At 43.0% G+C, this 18760-nt stretch overlaps 1 protein-coding gene across 1 annotated transcript in view; it reads right to left on the bottom strand.

Moving 5' to 3' along the window:
- The window catches only part of B9D1 (B9 domain containing 1), a 58379-nt gene extending 41583 nt beyond the window's left edge, over positions 1 to 16796 (bottom strand). Inside the window, exons 1-4 of the mRNA XM_075179257.1 lie at positions 16621 to 16796; positions 15722 to 15790; positions 11966 to 12077; positions 4982 to 5078 (exon numbers count right to left, since the gene is read on the bottom strand). Coding sequence (XP_075035358.1) covers positions 4982 to 5078; positions 11966 to 12077; positions 15722 to 15790; positions 16621 to 16680 — 338 coding nt within the window. The 5' untranslated portion in view covers positions 16681 to 16796. The remainder of the gene's footprint in view (positions 1 to 4981; positions 5079 to 11965; positions 12078 to 15721; positions 15791 to 16620) is intronic.
- Positions 16797 to 18760: the final 1964 nt, after the last annotated feature.

Below are 18760 nucleotides of genomic sequence, written 5' to 3' on the forward strand. Positions count from 1 at the left end.
GCTATTTACATGGTAAAGGGCTGCTTTGCGAAGACATTTCCCAGAAGTCACTGCAGTTGCTAATTTGCATGTCATCTCCAAGGGGGTAGCTTAAAACTCTCCCTAACCCTGTTCAACTGTGATGCCACAGTTATGGCCAAACACTTGCATGGCGTTATCAAATGAATACATATTTAATAAAGCTATTACACATGGAAATATCCTTGTTTACCCAACACAAAGACAGACAAAATATGTCAATAATTTTATGAAACACATATTATTCCCTCTCTGTAATTGTGAAGTTCTGTAGCTGCATGGGTTATTAATGATCCTGGTACTGAACGTCAACAAGCTGTAGGCGTTATATATGATGAAAATGACTCAGAATGAATTGGCTAGCATAATAAATACAATAAATTTGGAGTTTAATGCACAGTAGTGATTAGACCATTATAAGTGCAGGTTTTTACAAGCACTAACAATACTTTTATTTCTCCCATATAAACGTACGTACTACAAGATAAATGACACGTGGGAAATGAGGAACAAGGTAATTCATGCCTCAGTGATGCCAACGGATAGGCAACATTCTCATGATTCAACCCACAAAATGGCTGCCTCCACTGTACGTGACACTTTTTCTTAACATGCTGGTCTTGTGCTGCACTACATCCCCTGAGTCCATCCGCTGCCCAGAAACAGCTGAGCATCATGGGAAACAGAATCTACTATAACTGGAATACATCACAACATTGTAACTTTTCAAAGAGGGATGTTGTGCGTGTTCCACCAAGAAAAGGGGTCATGGGCACGATACAATGGGGTGGTGGCTAAGTCACGCTGGGGTGTGCCACATCCCCCGAAGTGTATCCGGAATCCTGGAAACTCCCAAATTCTCGGTAGGTCTCCCAGACTCCCGGGACAGAAGGACATTCCCCAAATCCGCAAGTGGTGGAGATGTGGGAGGAAACCGGAGCACCCGGAGGAAACCCACACAAACACGAGGAGAACATACAAACTCCACACAGATAAGGCCATGGTCGGGAATTGAACTCATGACCCCAGCGCTGTGAGGCAGAAGTGCTAACCACTGAGCCACTGTGCTGCCCATGACGCAATTTGATGTGAAGCATAATGTTGTCAAAATAACGCAATTGGCGGCACCCCGCTCCCCTCCACAATCCCGTAGGGGATTAAAAAAAAAATGTAGGCAAGTAAGCTGCTCCCTGGAATGTATCACTGGGTAGGAAATATATCATTAAATAGAATCTGCCTGGACTCTAATTCTAGTTAATTTGACAATACTCACCCTGACATCCTAAACACTAGTCCAATATTTACATAATTAATAATAAATGGACTAAAAGTGTTTTTTAATGGATTTGTGTGTTGAGAAGCTGCACTCATATGTTTGTTACGGGCAGGCCATTCGGTAGACTTTAATTAAGTAAATAGAGAGAAAATAATAATGCAATTACCTTTTCTAAAACTCATTTATTCTGAATCTTGTGGCGGCATTTGATCATGTCTGATGCCCTAATGGACAGTTCTCATTATGCAGAGTAGTAGTAAGAACAGGCACCAAGTAGTTCAGTAATAACAGGCAGACGGCCGTCAGTGCGCTCAGAACATGACAAGGAGACGGCGCTCAGCTTCCAAACACATTGTATAAGATCAGTCCTGGGCATCGCGGACAATTACAGACATACAATACATTATAATTTAAGCAGCAATTGAGATGAAGACTTAGTAACAGCCTCAATCAGCTCTGCACAACCCTAAGCTTGAGGAACTGGGAAAAAGTGACATATTTAGGATAGCAATGAGTAACCTTTTGGCTAAGATCAAGTGAGTACCTGTCTGAGTAAGGCCTCGCCCAACCTGAAAAGACCATGGGAAAACTTGGTCTGGTCAGAAGGCCGGTAGCTTGGAAGCCTGAGTTTAAAAAGTGCCCCTGGAGTGGTGACCCAGGGGTGCCGGATATCACTTGAGGTTTAAATCATCCTCACTTGACACGAAGGCACAGAGCACAATCTCACTTCCAGCTACCACCACCTTTTCTTGCCCCGGCCTTTTGGCTGGGCAGGAACAATTTTTAACATCTCAGCCGAAAGGCTGGGGCCGTTATGCACGGCACTATTTATTTTCTACACCGTTTTGTCACTTGGCCTTTTTTTATGTTTTTGCTCACTTGGATTGGATGGGTTTGCGGCATCCCTTATGGGTCCGATCCCCTGATGATCTAGGGGAGGTGGTGTGGCCCCAGTGGCTCCCATCTCCCTGAACCCCTCTGAGGTCTCCCCTTTCGGGGGGAGGCAGAAGAATTGGTGCCAAGGGGTAAAACCCTTGGCAAAAGGGACCCCGCTAGCCTTGCGGCGAAGGGGGTCTGAAGACCCTTGGCCCCTTAAGGGTCCTTATGGATCCGGGGGTCGGGGATCAAGGGACCCATCCTCTTCTGAGGAGGGTCTGAACTCGCAACCTTGTGCACGTTTTTTTATTTGGGTTTTCTCACTTATTTTTTCGAGCACTAGGACACGAAAGCACACTTAAGGCTTTCAATAAAAAAATGAGTAACCTGTTCCAGCTGTCTGTACGAGGACACTGCTGCTGGATGGGCCAAGAGGACGTTAAATAATGTGATAAGTTTGGGTTCCAGTGCAGTGACCTCCATCCTATCGCTGTACAGAACATGGACATAGCGCTGGGTGTCCATACGGATAGTAGTGATGTCATCGGAGATTTCCCCGAGTACAGGCAGCCGAGGGGGCTGCAGGAAAGATGTATCTGGGATGTAACAGGTCCAGTGCCCCCAATGGTGTTACACCTATCTCTCACCATTAGGTAACTCCCATAAACTGCTGCATTGTGAGAGTATTATAACATGAGATAGACAGAGGAGCTCTGGGAGGAAATAAAGAGATTATGGGTAAGAGAAATCAAATAATGGAACTGTACTAAATGGTTCTGCAAGCAGGCTTGGTACCATCATTATGGAGGGAGATTAGGTAAAAAAAAAAAGTCTATAAAAAGAATATTCTATACACAGTCATCATTAAGTATTTAAATTAGACAAGTACAAAGGAAACAAAACAAAGGAAACTTCACCAGGAAGTGGGCAGATGCGGGAGAATGGCCTGGGAGTCTGTGAGCCCTACCCGGAATGGTTGGAGGCTCCCGGACATTCCGGGAGACTGGGTGTGAAACTGAACACCGGGCGGCCTCCCACATAAACGGAAAATGTTTTGGGAAGAGCAGCGCAAGAGACGATACAGTGCGGAAGGAAACGTTCTACTTAGGGAATTTTTAACCATTTCATAAAAATCCAACTATTATAATTATTATTTTCATTAACATTATCATTTAGCTATAAAGTGCTGACATATTACACAGTGCTGTACATGGTGGGCACCAGGATACAAACACATTACATGCAACAACATGAAACAGAAGATGGCCCTGGCCAAATGAGCTGACAATCTACACTTAGACATAAGGTAGCTGTATAGCAATTGTAGCTGGTGATGGGTTAAGTGTGCGGCAGCTATAAGGCAGAAACAGTATCAGCCACTGATATAAAAACAACCACTGGTGACTGGCATTTCTCTGTGCGATACTGTCGGACTGAGGACTAGAAGACCATTCTGCAGGGCATCATCTAACAACTTCTAAAACTGCAATCAACTATGTTTTTGATGCAGGAACTTGGTAGACATGTGTACTTATTTATTCATCTGTATTCGCTCTTAAGGTTTGGCTCTTCAGTCATAATACGGCTCTCATCTCCCGATAGTGATCAGGAATAGCGCTGTATCTCTCCGGTGTGAAGCAGCCGGATTTAGTTTGTCTAACTGTATGAAGTATGATGCATAGGCTGTATTACAGCTCTGTGTATTGGAGCTCTGGGAAGTAATGATATATATCAATGTTCAGGATCTGAAAGACTTTCAAGAACACAGTGACTCACTTCTCCACCTACTCGTAGCCTCAAAGAGGAGTTTTAACCCTAAAGAAGGGCCGCAAAATTGTACTGAGTTTTGTAGGGCAATCCAAGAATTTATGTTCATGTTTGTAAACATGAGGGGGGGGGGGGAAGGAGAGAGGGGGAGAGAGAGGGGAGAGAGAGGGGGAGAGGAGAGAGAGTGGGAGACAGAGGGGAGAGGAGAGAGAGAGGGGGAGAGAGAGAGAGAGAGGGAGAGAGAGGGGGGGGAGAGGAGAGAGAGGGAGAGAGAGGGGGAGAGAGAGAGAGAGAGGGAGAGAGAGGGGGGGGAGAGGAGAGAGAGGGAGAGAGAGGGAGAGAGAGGGGGGGGGAGGGGAGAGAGAGGGGGGGGGAGGGGAGAGAGAGGGGGGGGGAGGGGAGAGAGAGGGAGAGAGAGGGAGAGAGAGGGAGAGAGAGGGAGAGAGAGGGAGAGAGAGGGAGAGAGAGGGAGAGAGAGGGAGAGAGAGGGAGAGAGAGGGAGAGAGAGGGAGAGAGAGGGAGAGAGAGGGAGAGAGAGGGAGAGGAGAGGGAGAGGAGAGGGAGAGGAGAGGGAGAGGAGAGGGAGAGGAGAGGGAGAGGGGAGAGAGAGGGGAGAGGGGGGAGAGGGAGGGGGAGAGGAGAGAGAGGGGGATGGAGTTTAGACTGTAAGCTCCAATGGGGCAGGGATTGATGTGAGTGCCAAATATTCTCTGTACAGCGCTGCGGAATTGGTGACTCTCTATAAATAAATGATGCTGATGTTTCTTCTACTGATGGATAGTACAACCCAAGCTCCAAATAACAGTTGCCTTTCTAAAACAGCCACAAGAATTATTATAACAAATTATTGATACCACCATTCTATATACAATTGTTTACAACTTATAGCTCCCTTATTATTCCATTTAAAGCGTAACCCTTCAACTAAACACAACGAAGGCAGCCATTTTTATGGGCTCAACAAATATTCATAAGAATGTATCTTTAAGAACCAGCGACATCACTGTGATCAACGCCAGGAGTCTGATGCATAAGACAACGTACCTTCCCGGTGTGAGGGGCAGGTGAACGGCTCCGTAACCCCTCACTACATCATTCCCAAAGACGTCAGGTCCATAGACACTGACCACCATCTGAGGCCCTGAAAGGCAAGAGTGAAAAAGTAACCCGGATGTCAGAGCAGTTTAGTAAAACAAAACAAAACAAAACAAATACACTAGAGGGACGTGTGGGCTTTATACACATCGGCCTCTACATTCAATGAAGTTGAAAGGAAGATTGCTGGAAGCCAGCACTTACAGGAATCAATCCCAATCAATAGATGCAATGGGCTGTCCAAACCCTTCTTAGGTGCTCAACAAGACTCCTTTGAACTGAATAAAATATTGCTGGATGCATGAAAAGCAGATGAGACGCGGTCAAGTGCTTTGGATGAAATCTTTATATGTCTTTTATGTGCTGAGCAGGAGTGCGCTGGATTAAATGGAGCCCTGCTCAGCGCATTGAGACCGTATGGTCAAAATTCAGGACAAATCGGACATTGCCAAATCCAGATTTAATGCAACAGGCACTGTCGCTCTAGCACCTAAATAGACATATAAACAATCTGCACTACATTATTATATACATCAAGAACCCTGTGCGCCAGTACCTACCCACACAACTGGCATTTCCCAGCCGGGTACATGGTATTCTGCCATTCCTCCGCCTCACCATCATTTTCAAGAACTAGCACCAGCTCCTACGTTTCCATTAGGGAACCTGCTCCTACCGATCGGGGACATATGCCAATTGGTGATCAGGACGTGGGAGCCTTAGAATCTTACACCAATACTTTTTATGTTGCATTAAAGGAGTACACACCTTTGTTATTTTCTTTATTACTCCCCTCTTCCTATAGTAAATTTATTTCCTACAACAAAATAATACTTCCCTTGAAAGGGCTGTCCTGGGGTAAATGTATCAAGCTGAGAGTTTTCCGGCGGGTTTGAAAAGTGGAGATGTTGCCTGTAGCAACCAATCAGATTCTAGCTATCATTTTGTAGAATGTAGCAAATAAATGATAGCTAGAATCTGATTGGTTTTTCAAACCTGCCGGAAAACTCTCAGCTTGATACATTTACCCCCATGGTCTGCTCCTACCGCTCATCAGTCTGCGCCCTGGCTGTAAGATCTGTTGAAGTCGTATAATTGGATGAACGAAAGTATATTGGTTTAATATTGTTTAGCCATGCAAACGCGATCCGTATGCCACGTGTTACGTGGCGTTGTGCGTTCGCACGGTAAAATACGCACGCACACACTCGCACTACAACATTTAGTTATTTATATAATTTCATATTGGTTCTGTTACACTGTAATTCAGGAGCAGATAGTATTTGGTTTATTATTAGTCTATATATATATATATATATATATATATATATATATATATAGATTATATGTACATTGTAGTGTTATTAAAGGTTTAGGTTATAGAAAAGGTGTCATGCCTGATATCATATTGATCCCCTAATCATCAGCAGCTGTCCGATGCAGTCGGCGAAGAGATCGCACATTGCATACTTTAGTTATTGATATTAGGGAATAATCCTTTGTATGATGCTGGCTATGAAAGGAGCAGACCCCCTGGAGAGACAACCCCCTCCTTTGGATTCCTTAGACTGAATCAGCCTATGAACTGTTTACCCTGAAGCCACCCTGTGCCTGGACCTATAGAAACAATCTACGTCATCTCTATTGTTCAAGTGTAACACTGTACTGTATATAATATAGCTGCGCTTCCTTTGGCTCTCAGTCTACTCTGACCACAGTTATCTAACAGATACACTGTTCCATTGGGACCCATGGAAGCGCAGCGATTGCAGCGGTATGTATGTATTTATCTTTTGGTATTGGCTGTGCTGTACTGTACTTTATCATAATATAATAATGTATTGAATTGTTGACTATTTACATCTGCTAAAAATAAATAACTTTGTGCTTTGGAAACACATACAATTGATTGGGCAATGCTTATTTTAAAACTATATAATTACTTTATTAGATCTTATACCTTAGATGGAATTCCTGCATTACGTCATGGTTCCCTCCTTGCACTAAACACTATAGAATATCATGTTACATTGAATTATCATAGTACGGCACAGTATAACGCACCTGCTCCTTGGAGTTCATTGATCTGTATAAAAGAACTCAGCCTGACAGCCTTATTCTTTTACAGGATCACTGAGGGAATCATGAGTTTGATTCCCGACCATGGCCTTATCTGTGTGGAGTTTGTATGTTCTCCCCGTGTTTGCGTGGGTTTCCTCCGGGTGCTCCGGTTTCCTCCCACACTCGAAAAACATACTATTAGGTTAATTGGCTGCTATCAAAATTGACCCTAGTCTGTCTGTCTGTGTGTCTATATTAGGGAATTTAGACTGTAAGCCCCAGTGGGGCAGGAACTGATGTGAGTGAGTTCTCTGTACAGCGCTGCGGAATTAGTGGCGCTGTATAAATAAATGGTGATGATGATGATGATGATGATGATGATGACGATGAACTCCTTGGTGACCCAATAGGTCACAGTACAGTGTGCATTAGCTCAGTTATAGCAGTGAAGGCGGAACACGAGAATTCCGTGGAAGGACGTAATTCTAACATCTCCCAGCCGGGATCTAAGCGGTAGACGCTGCCATAAGTGCTGGTTCAAATGGGGATATGGAAAATAACAAAATGGGGAGATGTACATTATTTTTTGCTCTGTCTCTTTGTCATGTACATATTATTGTTTATACTTGTTTCCTATTTCGATCTCCTCTTCCGAGGTCTCTTCTCAGACACCGTTATCTCCGTATCTGCCGTATTGTAAACGGCACGAGAAGAATCGGGAGTTGAGAAGAAAAATTAAAAAGAGGAAACTGGGTCCTGCCGGAGGTCACATGACCCCAAACAAACGAAAAATAAACCATAGACTCATGCAGCATGGTGTTAGCCGTTGTGGGATTAATCCATCATGACAAATCTTTCAATTAGCAATCAAGTCACTAAGAGTCGCTCGACCGCTGCCAGTTAATTGCTTACCAGCGATTGCTGTTTCCTATGGGGTGATTACACAATGCTGCAATTTGATTGCGTCACATGAAGTTCAAGCGACTGATTGCGACCACTGACTATAACGAGATAGAGGACTGATCGATCAGTCATTAGGAGAGTAAGGGCACAAAATGCTACTTTGACCTGTGACTTTCAGAGGTTCTCAGGCAATTAACTGAACAAATCTCATTAGATTAATCAATAGTCTCCAGTGTCTTTTAGGCCTAGGAGATGTCCCCCTAATTCCAACAAGGAGTTATATATATATATATATATATATAGTAGGTGGAACAACACGTGTCCAGGTTATGTAGTATCGATGCCCACTAGGACCTATGTTCTAATGAAAATGTCTTTGATGATTTAGTGGACAGTGAGACCAGCGGTGAAGCCTCAGCGGGAGGTGATAATACATAGGAAGAAGTTCTACTGCACATCAGTCTCCAGGCTACGACGGATCCAGCACTGTGGGGAAAACACTGCCGCTTCCGTACATAACAGCAGAATGTTTTACCTCTGATCCCAGCTCTGCATAAAGTCACGAACGACGCAACGGAAGAGTTTTATTTGGGCAGTCGAGTGGCACAGTGGTTAGCATTGCTGCCTCACAGCGCTGGGGTCACGGGTTCAATCTCAACCCGGGATTAGTTTGTATGTTCTCCCCGTGTTTGCGTGCGTTTCAGGCTGATTCCTGACAGAATGAACCCTAGTGTGTGTGTCCGTGAACACAGATTAGGGGACCCGCTGGGGCAGGGACTGGTTAAATAATCCCTGCAGAGTGTTGCGTAATATGTAGGTGCTATATAAATATATATAACTGTTAATAATGTAATCTAGCTGGAACAGATGGATCCCTTGGCATAACATGAGACAAGTGGAAATGTAGATGCTTTACAGCGGTACCCATAAGGAGAATAATATGACTATATAAATGTATATACTACACTGTGCTATATAAATGTATATACTATACTGTGCTATATAAATGTATATACTATACTGTGCTATATAAATGTATATACTATACTGTGCTATATAAATGTATATACTATACTGTGCTATATAAATGTATATACTATACTGTGCTATATAAAAGTATATACTATACTGTGCTATATAAAAGTATATACTATACTGTGCTATATAAAAGTATATACTATACTGTGCTATATAAATGTATATACTATACTGTGCTATATAAATGTATATACTATACTGTGCTATATAAATGTATATACTATACTGTGCTATATAAATGTATATACTATACTGTGCTATATAAATGTATATACTATACTGTGCTATATAAATGTATATACTATATTGTGCTATATAAATGTATAAGGAGACTGAGAATCCTGAACATAAGTTACAGCATAGAAACAAGTCACTCTGGCGCTGACACCACCATAGGACCTTCCGATACATCCCCCTCCTGTGCGGCACAATACCCCGCTAGTGAAACATTAAATAAGTTACTTATGAGCGGTGGGATATTAATCTTTGGTCTGTTACTGAAATTGACAACTTAATCCAAAAAGTGAAATATTTGTACATTAAGCCGACACCCTGGAGAAATTTGAATATAAACACCGTTCAGTGCAAATGTGTCAATAAAGCTGAACACGGAGGGGATCAAGTGCGAGTATTAACGTGCACCAAGGTGATCCTGAAGTAAAGGGGTGATCTGTTTTCACTGTTACACCCAATGATTTAACCCTTTCAAAAAAGTCATGTGACTCCAGTGGGCGGGGTCTGAATATTTTATCTTTACAAATGAGAGTCACGCCAGGAAGGCGTCAAAGGACCTTTATGTATTTCGTCACCTGTACAAAGACAACAATACTCCTATAACTGGTCCTATATGTGGCCGCTGGCGTTTGGATGTGGGAACCACTACTAAAATCTGATTGGAGACCTGACTCTCCGACATAAGGTCTAACTGACCTCTGACCCCCAGTTCCTTCATTACTAATGAATGAAAAGTCTTTGTACAACAACAGTATACAGTAAATGGCTGGCAGCATACACATCCTTATATATTAATATAAATATAGCTGGACAGCAAGGTAAATACTGCTCAACCATAAAAACAAACAACCGGACTCTGTATGTATCATAATTCAGTAATTATAGGACATGTTTCTGTGACAGCAATCAATAGTCTATAAATCCATTTACCCATAATACTTTGCGCTGAAGGGACACTTGTAAAACAGAAGTGTGAAATCAATGACGCATTATTTTAACCTGTCGGCTCTCTAATAACATGCTTTCAGCGTAGTTCATTTAATGTCACATAGATGAAAACAAGGGTGAGATGTAATAAAGACTAGTATTGGCTTTCTGATATATTTAACACTAAGAAGATTAAGATACAAAAATAAAAAGAAAAGATACCTCCTTTCACTTACCCATATATAAGAAAATAGAAATGATTCTTAGAACAAAATATTTTGGAGAAAATTTTGAGCAGCAATAATAAAATCCAATTCCAAAGTTCAAGGTGCCCGTGAACTTCCCTGATGTCCCCCGTGTGTGTCCAGTCTACTATCACACTAGGCATGCTTCCCAACGTGTCTGTCCCTGCCCGCGGGACAGGAGGCGTGACCACGCAGCGAAGGTGGCATGGCCACGTCCCAGAGGGCTGCCTAGTGCTGTAAAGCGCTACCCATTACATACCTCCCTTCCACCAACATTCCTACCCCCGACACAAACATGCCCCCAGGAGGTAGTCGTTGATTTTTCCTTTCTGTTTTTCTGCAAAAATACTGCTTGGCTCAGTATCAATTTTTTTTATTATTATTGCAAGCCTGGGAACGTGCTTTCGTGTACCAAAAGTGCTAAAAAAAGGTGCAAAACCATAAAAAAGTGCACTAAAGGATGCAGAACACGACCCTTTCTTAAAAAACAAAAAGGCCCTAGTCCCGGAACGCCAGAACCAAAAGGTCCCTTAGAGAACAAGGGTCTTCAGACCCCTTTCGCCGCATGGCTTAGTCTCATTTATGGCCTAAATGAAACATGTGTGTGAAGAGACATTGGGACCATCTTGTGTGTTTTTATTACATAGGTTGAAGTGCACCTAGAATTGGGGCGTTCCGTTAAAGTGGGCGTGAACTGCACAAAAAGCGTTCCATTGAAAGTAAACGGGCGAAGCCTAATATACGCATCCTCAGAAGACGTAAGAAAATTTTGCGGAGATAGTCTGTGTGCGCTACTTTAAATCAGGGAACGCCCTGTATGTGATTAAACACCCACTGAACTTATTTAAATAACCTTGTCCTGCCAAGGGAAATCGCGTTTGTATATTAATGCACCGAATCTGTAGGAATGTCGCTTAGCTCCTCCCATGAGAATGTACAAACCCCTCCCCCTACAAATCCATGAGATTAACAGTAACAACAGGTTTGTTACACAAAGGTAGACAGAAAAATAAATGATAAAACAGCATTTGCCCAGCGCTTTTGCGCTTAGTAAATGCACCTTTGCAAGTGCTCATACATTACATACATACATCATTGTACACGCATATCATCATCATCAGCAGCTATTTATATAGCGCCACTAACTCCGTAGCGCTGTACAGAGAACTCACATCAGTCCCTGCCCCATTGGGGCTTACAGTCTAAATTCCCTAACACACAGACAGACAGACAGACAGACAGACACACACACACACACAGAGACTAGGGTCAATTTGATAGCAGCCAATTAACCTACTAGTATGTTTTTGGAGTGTGGGAGGAAACCGGAGCACCCAGAGTAAACCCAAGCAAACACGGGGAGAACATACAAACTCCACACAGATATAAGGCCATGGTTGGGAATTGAACTCATGACCCCAGTGCTGTGAAGCAGAAGTGCTAACCACTGAGCCACCATACTGGAATCAGATATATATATTATTCTATGCAGCTGGTGCCACTGTATACACTTATACATACTCACAGCCATACGGGTTGGTGCTTTTAAACGTTATCTCAACAGGAAAGTTCCACACCAGGCTCTTGTTTGTACTTCTGTTCCTAGAAGCGATTTGAGAGATTCCTTCTTCCACCCCCTAAAAAGACACATAAATGACATTTGAAAATACAGCAAATATACATTGTTATAAGATACAGCCAATGAATGGATGATTTGGGATTACACATCTACTGAAAAAACTGAGAGTTGGGTGACATCTAGTGGTACATTTTGGAATACTTCATTCATATTCATCTCATACCAGCTATGTACAACTAAGAGGTAATGTACAATGCATATAATTAAGCATAGCAGCTTATGTGGCTGCTATGGGGTGCACAGGCATGAAGAAGCACACCTGGGTCCATGCTACTGCCGACTCCGCCATAATAACAGCGGCCACAGGCAGCAAAATATGAAGTGTACTGTATATCTATCTATATCGCTCTAATAATAGCCATGTCCCTCTCAGTTATAAAACTTCTGCTGTCAGCTTCCTCTCTGCACTATTATTTATCACGATCCCTTAGTGTACCCCCTACAGACTCTGGGGCAGTAATTACACATGTACACTGGGGGGCCAGACATCGCTCTTACTGACAGAGGTGGATGGTGGGAACTGCGACTTGTATAAGGAGGAGGTGCGTTATTCCTTATAATACATGAGTAGACGTTTTATGACAAACAAACATTTTACCATTTCAATGTTATGTTTTAGTGATCTTATCACTTTTGCTCAGTGATGTATTTTCTTTTTGTTACACAGTTGTGTTTTTTGCTGGACGATTCTATCCGAGACAAGCTGATATTGCATGAGGGAGGGTATAGGGCAGGCCTGTCCAACCTGCGGCCCTCCAGGTGTTGTGAAACTACAAGCCCCAGCATGTTTTGCCAGTAGACAACCTGCTGATAGCTGGAAGGGCATGCTGGGACTTGTAGTTTCACAACATCTGGAGGGCCGCAGGTTGGACAGGCCTGGTATAGGGAGTGTCTGCCATTATACTTACTGGGTGCATGGTGGGCAATGTCATCTCTGACTGAAGTAAGTAAAACGGAGGCAAATGAATGAAGCAGAGAGGAGGTAGTGTAAAACATATAGTAATCTTGGCTATTCTCTCGTATGGATATGGTATGTCCTAAAATGGACAGCATAGTTAAATATATTGTCATCTTTGGTATTTGTCATAGTTGTTTGTCACAGAGGAGTAAAACATATCACCTGTATATTACTCCTCTGTATGTAACCTATGATTGTGTTCATTTAATGCCTCAGATACGATGCCTCAGCCAACGACCGGCGCATTTTTATTATTATCATTTATTTATATAGCGCCACTAATTCCGCAGCGCTGTACAGAGAACTCACTCACATCAGTCCCTGCCCCATTGGAGCTTACAATCTAAAGTCCCTAACATACACACAGACAGACTAGGGTCAATTTGTTAGCAGCCAATTAACCTACTAGTATGTTTTTGGCGTGTGGGAGGAAACCAGAGCACCTGGAGGAAACCCACACGGGGAGTCCATACAAACTCCTCACAGATAAGACCATGGCCGTGAATTGACGCTGTGAGGCAGAAGTGCTACCCACTGAGCTACTGTGCTCCCCTCTGGCAACCTTATCTCACTCCCGTATCTAAGATCTCTCTTGTGCTGCCCTCGTTCTATCAAACTCTCCCCTCGTCTGTATAGCATCTAACGGTCATTGAGAACACACCTGTTTATAAAGCCTACCAGTCCCCACATAACCATTTCACCCTCTTTCATACACCATCTCTTCCACTCTTGCTTTCTGCCCTCAGATCCCCTTACATTGGATCACCCCCATGTGTCAGCCGTCTGTCTGCCCCTTTCCCTTTAGATTGTAAGCTCTTGTGACCATGGCCCTCTTCCCTCCTGTTCTCATTACCTATAACTTTCTCTCACCAGCTGCACTGCTCATCTCCTCCTTGGGCTCTCTGCCCATTGACTCCTCTCCTCCATTGTCTTTGCAGCTCATTCAGTGGCTCTAAACCTGTTAGTTGCGCCCCCGCTAATGGGCGCAGGTTTCAGCCTGCACTGAATATACCCCTTGTACCCCAGTAGCGGTGCTGAGAGTTGTAGTGTTATTTGTTTACTGTATTGTACTATTATACCATGTACTGTCTTGTTGTTTGCTGTCTGTATGGCACTGTCAACCTCATGTGGCGCCCTATAAATAAATTTTAATAATAATAATAATAATAATAATACTACAAGATTTTCAGTCAAACCATGTTAAGCTGTGCAAAGGCTGCCGTCAGCTTTATGGCATGACCTGTACGCTGCAACATTTCAGCTCTTCACAACCTTCGTCTTTATATCATAGTGAAAGCGACAGCCTGATAATACAACATTTACATCAGTTCTATGATCTCTCTTTACTGACTGACCGCAGTATATGAGAGCATGGCTTTACAGTTTGTTTCTTTTAAATCCATAATACAACAAGGTGAACGGCATAGAAAAAAATCTATATTGATGCATCCGAGTCAGTGACTTGAAACGTAGTATTGACATTCTAAGAAATATGGCACAATCCAGAGACTAACTTGAGTACATGTAGGTAGAAACACATTTTATATTCAGATTCCCTGGCTTTAGAAAACACAATTAACATTCTTTCCAATAACCACATAACTAAGGTAATTTGAGTCCGAAAAGCCTGACAAAGACTTGGACAATAAAAGTCTATTTCTATGTATGCATTTTTTTTTTTTAAAACGATTACACTTTTGTATAAAGATTTGTACTACTGAATCCATTGACTTATAACATTGTGTAGCACAGTGGCACTGAAGTTAGCATTGCTGCCTCACAGCGCTAAGGCTATAGGTTCGATTCCAACCAAGGCCCCATCTATGTGGAGTTTGTATGTTCTCGTGTTTACGTTGGTTTCTTTCAGGTGCTGCAGTTTCCTCTCACAGTCCAAAAACAAACTGGTACATTCATTGGCTGCTGACAAGATGTTGTGTTGTGAAAATTTACACACAAACGGAACAGGGAGTGTTTGATTAAATATTATATGTAAGGTGCTATACAAACAATAATGAATGTATAAGAATACTATATGTATAATAAAGACTATACTCTGCAGTGTGGCCAGTATACAAGCTACAATAGGTAGAGAGGCGCTGAAACATCAGTGCACAGTACACAGTATGGGTCATCCTGGTAACGCACAATGTACCACCATTATACTTTATAAAAAGGCTCTCCCATGCCAACTGGTGTTACCGCCGCTGAAAACCCCTTTTTATTGAGCAAGATGAATACATGCCCTACCATCGATTTCCCTGGCAATAGGGCTCCTCGCTCTTTGCGACTGGGAACATGAAGATTAGTTCACCCTAAGCTAATGATTACTCATAAATAAGCATCTTCATTACATATCACTTCTGTAAACACAAATTACACTGAGACCTTCATCATCACCATTTATTTATATTGTGCCACTGATTCCGCAGCGCTGTACAGAGAACTCACTCACATCAGTCCCTGTCCCATTGGAGCTTACAGTCTAAATTCCCTAACATACACACACACAGACAGAGAGACAGACAGACTAGGGTCAATTTTGTTAGCAGCCAAATAACTTACCAGTATGGGTTTTTTTTGGGAGTGTGGGAGGAAACCCATGCAAACACAGGGAGAACATACAAACTCCACACAGATACCTTATAAAAGAAACAAAATTAATTCAAACGCTGAGCAGAACTTACAGAGGTCGGTGCCCAGTCGTGTCCGTAGACGAAGCAGTACTTGCAGTAAAGCTCATCGAATTCTGGGAACTTGTGGAAAAGAGACAGAAGGAAGATGAGAAAATACACACACAATATGTAATGCGCCATTACTGTACTGAGCTGACCAGTGGTCGCCTCTGACCTCACTCGCCAAGCGCAAGCAAGTCCAAGATACGCTCAACTCATAACCTGGGCGTAAATCGTGCACTTGCGCAAAGCAACAAACTTTAACCCAAATTGCATTTTTACGTGGTGTAAATGGACTTTAAATGTGGCTTTCTTTAGGGGGAATATCTGTGATGTTGCATTAGTCCTGTGTGTGTATATATATATATATATATATATATATATATATATATCATACTTGCCAACTCTCCCGGAATGTCCGGGAGACTCCCGCATTTTGCGAGAGTCTCCCGGACTCCCGGGCGAGTGTGGCAATCTCCCGAATTCTGCCCACTTCACTAGGAAGTGCCCACTTCCTAGTGAAGTGGGCAGAATTAGATCCCAAACGCCGCGATTCCCGATGAATCGCGGCGTTTAGCCCCGCCCCCCGCTGTCAAATGACGCAATTTGCGTCATGACGTCACAGGGGGCGGGGCCTAAATGACGCGGTTTTGGCCGCCCCGCCCCCTCACGCCCCCCTCCACTGGCTGGCTCCCGGAAGAGAGCTGAAGAAAGTAGGTAAGTATGATATATATATATATATATTCAATACCATATACCTAATGCACTCTGGATATTAATCTGTGAATCCACCACATGATCACCATAAGCACCTATAGGAAACTGTCCACCCCCCATGTCTCTCCCCTGCCCCCCTTACTGTACGACCCCCATCCCTCCCACCAGGCCCCGCCATAATAACCAGGCCTCACCTCGGCGCTCTCGATCTGCCCGTTGACGTTGAGAAGGAAGACGCTGGCATTGGAGGCCATGGACACCCCGGTACCGGAGACCAGAGGTCACGTGGTGTAAAGATCAGGTCGGGATCAGGATGCGACGGACACACAGATCGCTGCTGCCTGTTGCTAAGGGACGCGCCGACCATAGCAACCAGGAGCTACGGCGAGCGAGCTGGACAAACCTCCTGCGAGACCCGAGCGCGAAGCCAAAAATGAATTCCAGTGTAGTATTTTCTTTAAAAGTATGCATGATGTCAGCTAGTGTTTAAACTGCGTGTGATGAGGACAGCACATGAATGTACCTCTGGTTTTATTTGCAGGTTACTACAAATTGTTGTGTCTATAGCTGACACACAGGGAATGGAGATGTGTAGTAAAATATGTGCACACAGGTGGTTTTTCCATAATAATGTTAATAATGTTTATTTTATGTTTCGTTTGAAAAAGTTTTTTTTTTTTAAAGTGTAATGTATGTTACATGTGTGATTATGCATGTCCCAAATTCGTTATCATGTTTACGTATCTTGTCTGTGTTTTATTTGTTACCCATATTTGCCCACTTTCCCGGAGTATTGGGAGACTTCCCGGGAATTAATGGCGCTATATAAATAGCTGGTGATGATGATGATGATGAAGAAGGTAGGATGACCTCCTGGATACCCGCTGTGCCTGCTGACATCATACACTGTCAGAAGCATTTTGAGCAAAGAATCAAAAGTCCTCCCAATATTAAAAACTACTATACCATGTGGGGAGGTCTGATGGGCATGTAAGGGGCATTCGGGGCGGTCTGATGACAAGCCCAGGGTTTGCCCAGGGTAATCTACTTTGCTTCTTCCTTTGCAATTTTCAGCGGTTTTAAGCAACTTTCTTTATTCCAGTGACAGTGAGCTCTGTGTCGTCATATGATTCTGTACAAAGGACAAAGGATTCCAGATTTGTTCCGCCACTCTGGTCTTCAGGCTCCTGATTGTTCTTCCTCATACTTACCAACTTTTCATATTTCTCCTCCGAAAGATCCTGGAGGAGATGCCATAGCCCCACCCCCTGTTAGGAAATACCAAAAATGATGGCATTTCCTAGCAGGGGCGGAGTGTAATGACGCAAAATTGCGTTGCGTCATTAAGCTCCACCTACAACACAGTCCAGGAGCCTCCCAAAAATTCCAGGGGAGTAGGCAAGTATGTTCTTCCTATGTATTGTAGACCACACGGGCATTGTAACAGGTAGATGACTCCTAGGGCTAGATTTACTAAGCTGTGGGTTTGAAAAAGTGGGGATGTTGCCTATAGTAACCAATCAGATTCTAGCTTTCATTTATTTAGTACATTCTACAAAATGACAGCTAGAATCTGATTGGTTGCTATAGGCAACATCCCCACTTTTTCAAACCTACAGCTTAGTAAATCTAGCTCCTAGGGTGTTGCATGGTATTATTTTCTTTTATGCTGTAGGTAAATATAAAATATTACTTAAAAAAAATTTTTTTTGATTAAGTATATCCTGCTATCGCCATCCTGATATAGCGATGGAGAAAGGATGCTCACAATGTGATCTTTCTCGTTCCAGGCCTCCCTTCAGTCAGGGGCATTTGAAACGGGCTGCTGCTAAGTGCTGCTCCGCTCCATTCTAGAGGGGTAGGTGAACGTCCCATTAACCCCTCAACCCCTGTGTTCTGCCCCTGCCACCAATACCATCCTAGAAGGTAACATCTATCAAAGTGACGCATAGTGTAGGCTTGCAAACACGTAAGCTGGGACAAAACGGTCACACCTCAGCATACAAACAGGCATGTATGCTGCACTTTGTGAATAACTCCACCATTTCCAAAGGAAGTTACAAAACCCCAAACAAGTCATTTCCCTACTCCAAGATACACAAAAGACTTCCTCAACAAAGGCTTATTGTATCAGATATATACCTCAGAAATAATGCATTTCCTCTAGCAAAGTTAAAACAAACAAATTTCTTCCCCTAGTCTCAGAAATAAAAATATCTCCTTTACCAAAATACACACAATATCAAAAATAAGTATATTAGCAATTATATAAATAAGTGCCCTGCACTATTTTGGAGTACCACCTAGGTCCTCTGCTCTTCTATATACTACTTT

The sequence above is a fragment of the Mixophyes fleayi genome, chromosome 7 (assembly GCF_038048845.1).
Source record: "Mixophyes fleayi isolate aMixFle1 chromosome 7, aMixFle1.hap1, whole genome shotgun sequence".
Lineage (NCBI taxonomy): Eukaryota > Metazoa > Chordata > Amphibia > Anura > Limnodynastidae > Mixophyes > Mixophyes fleayi.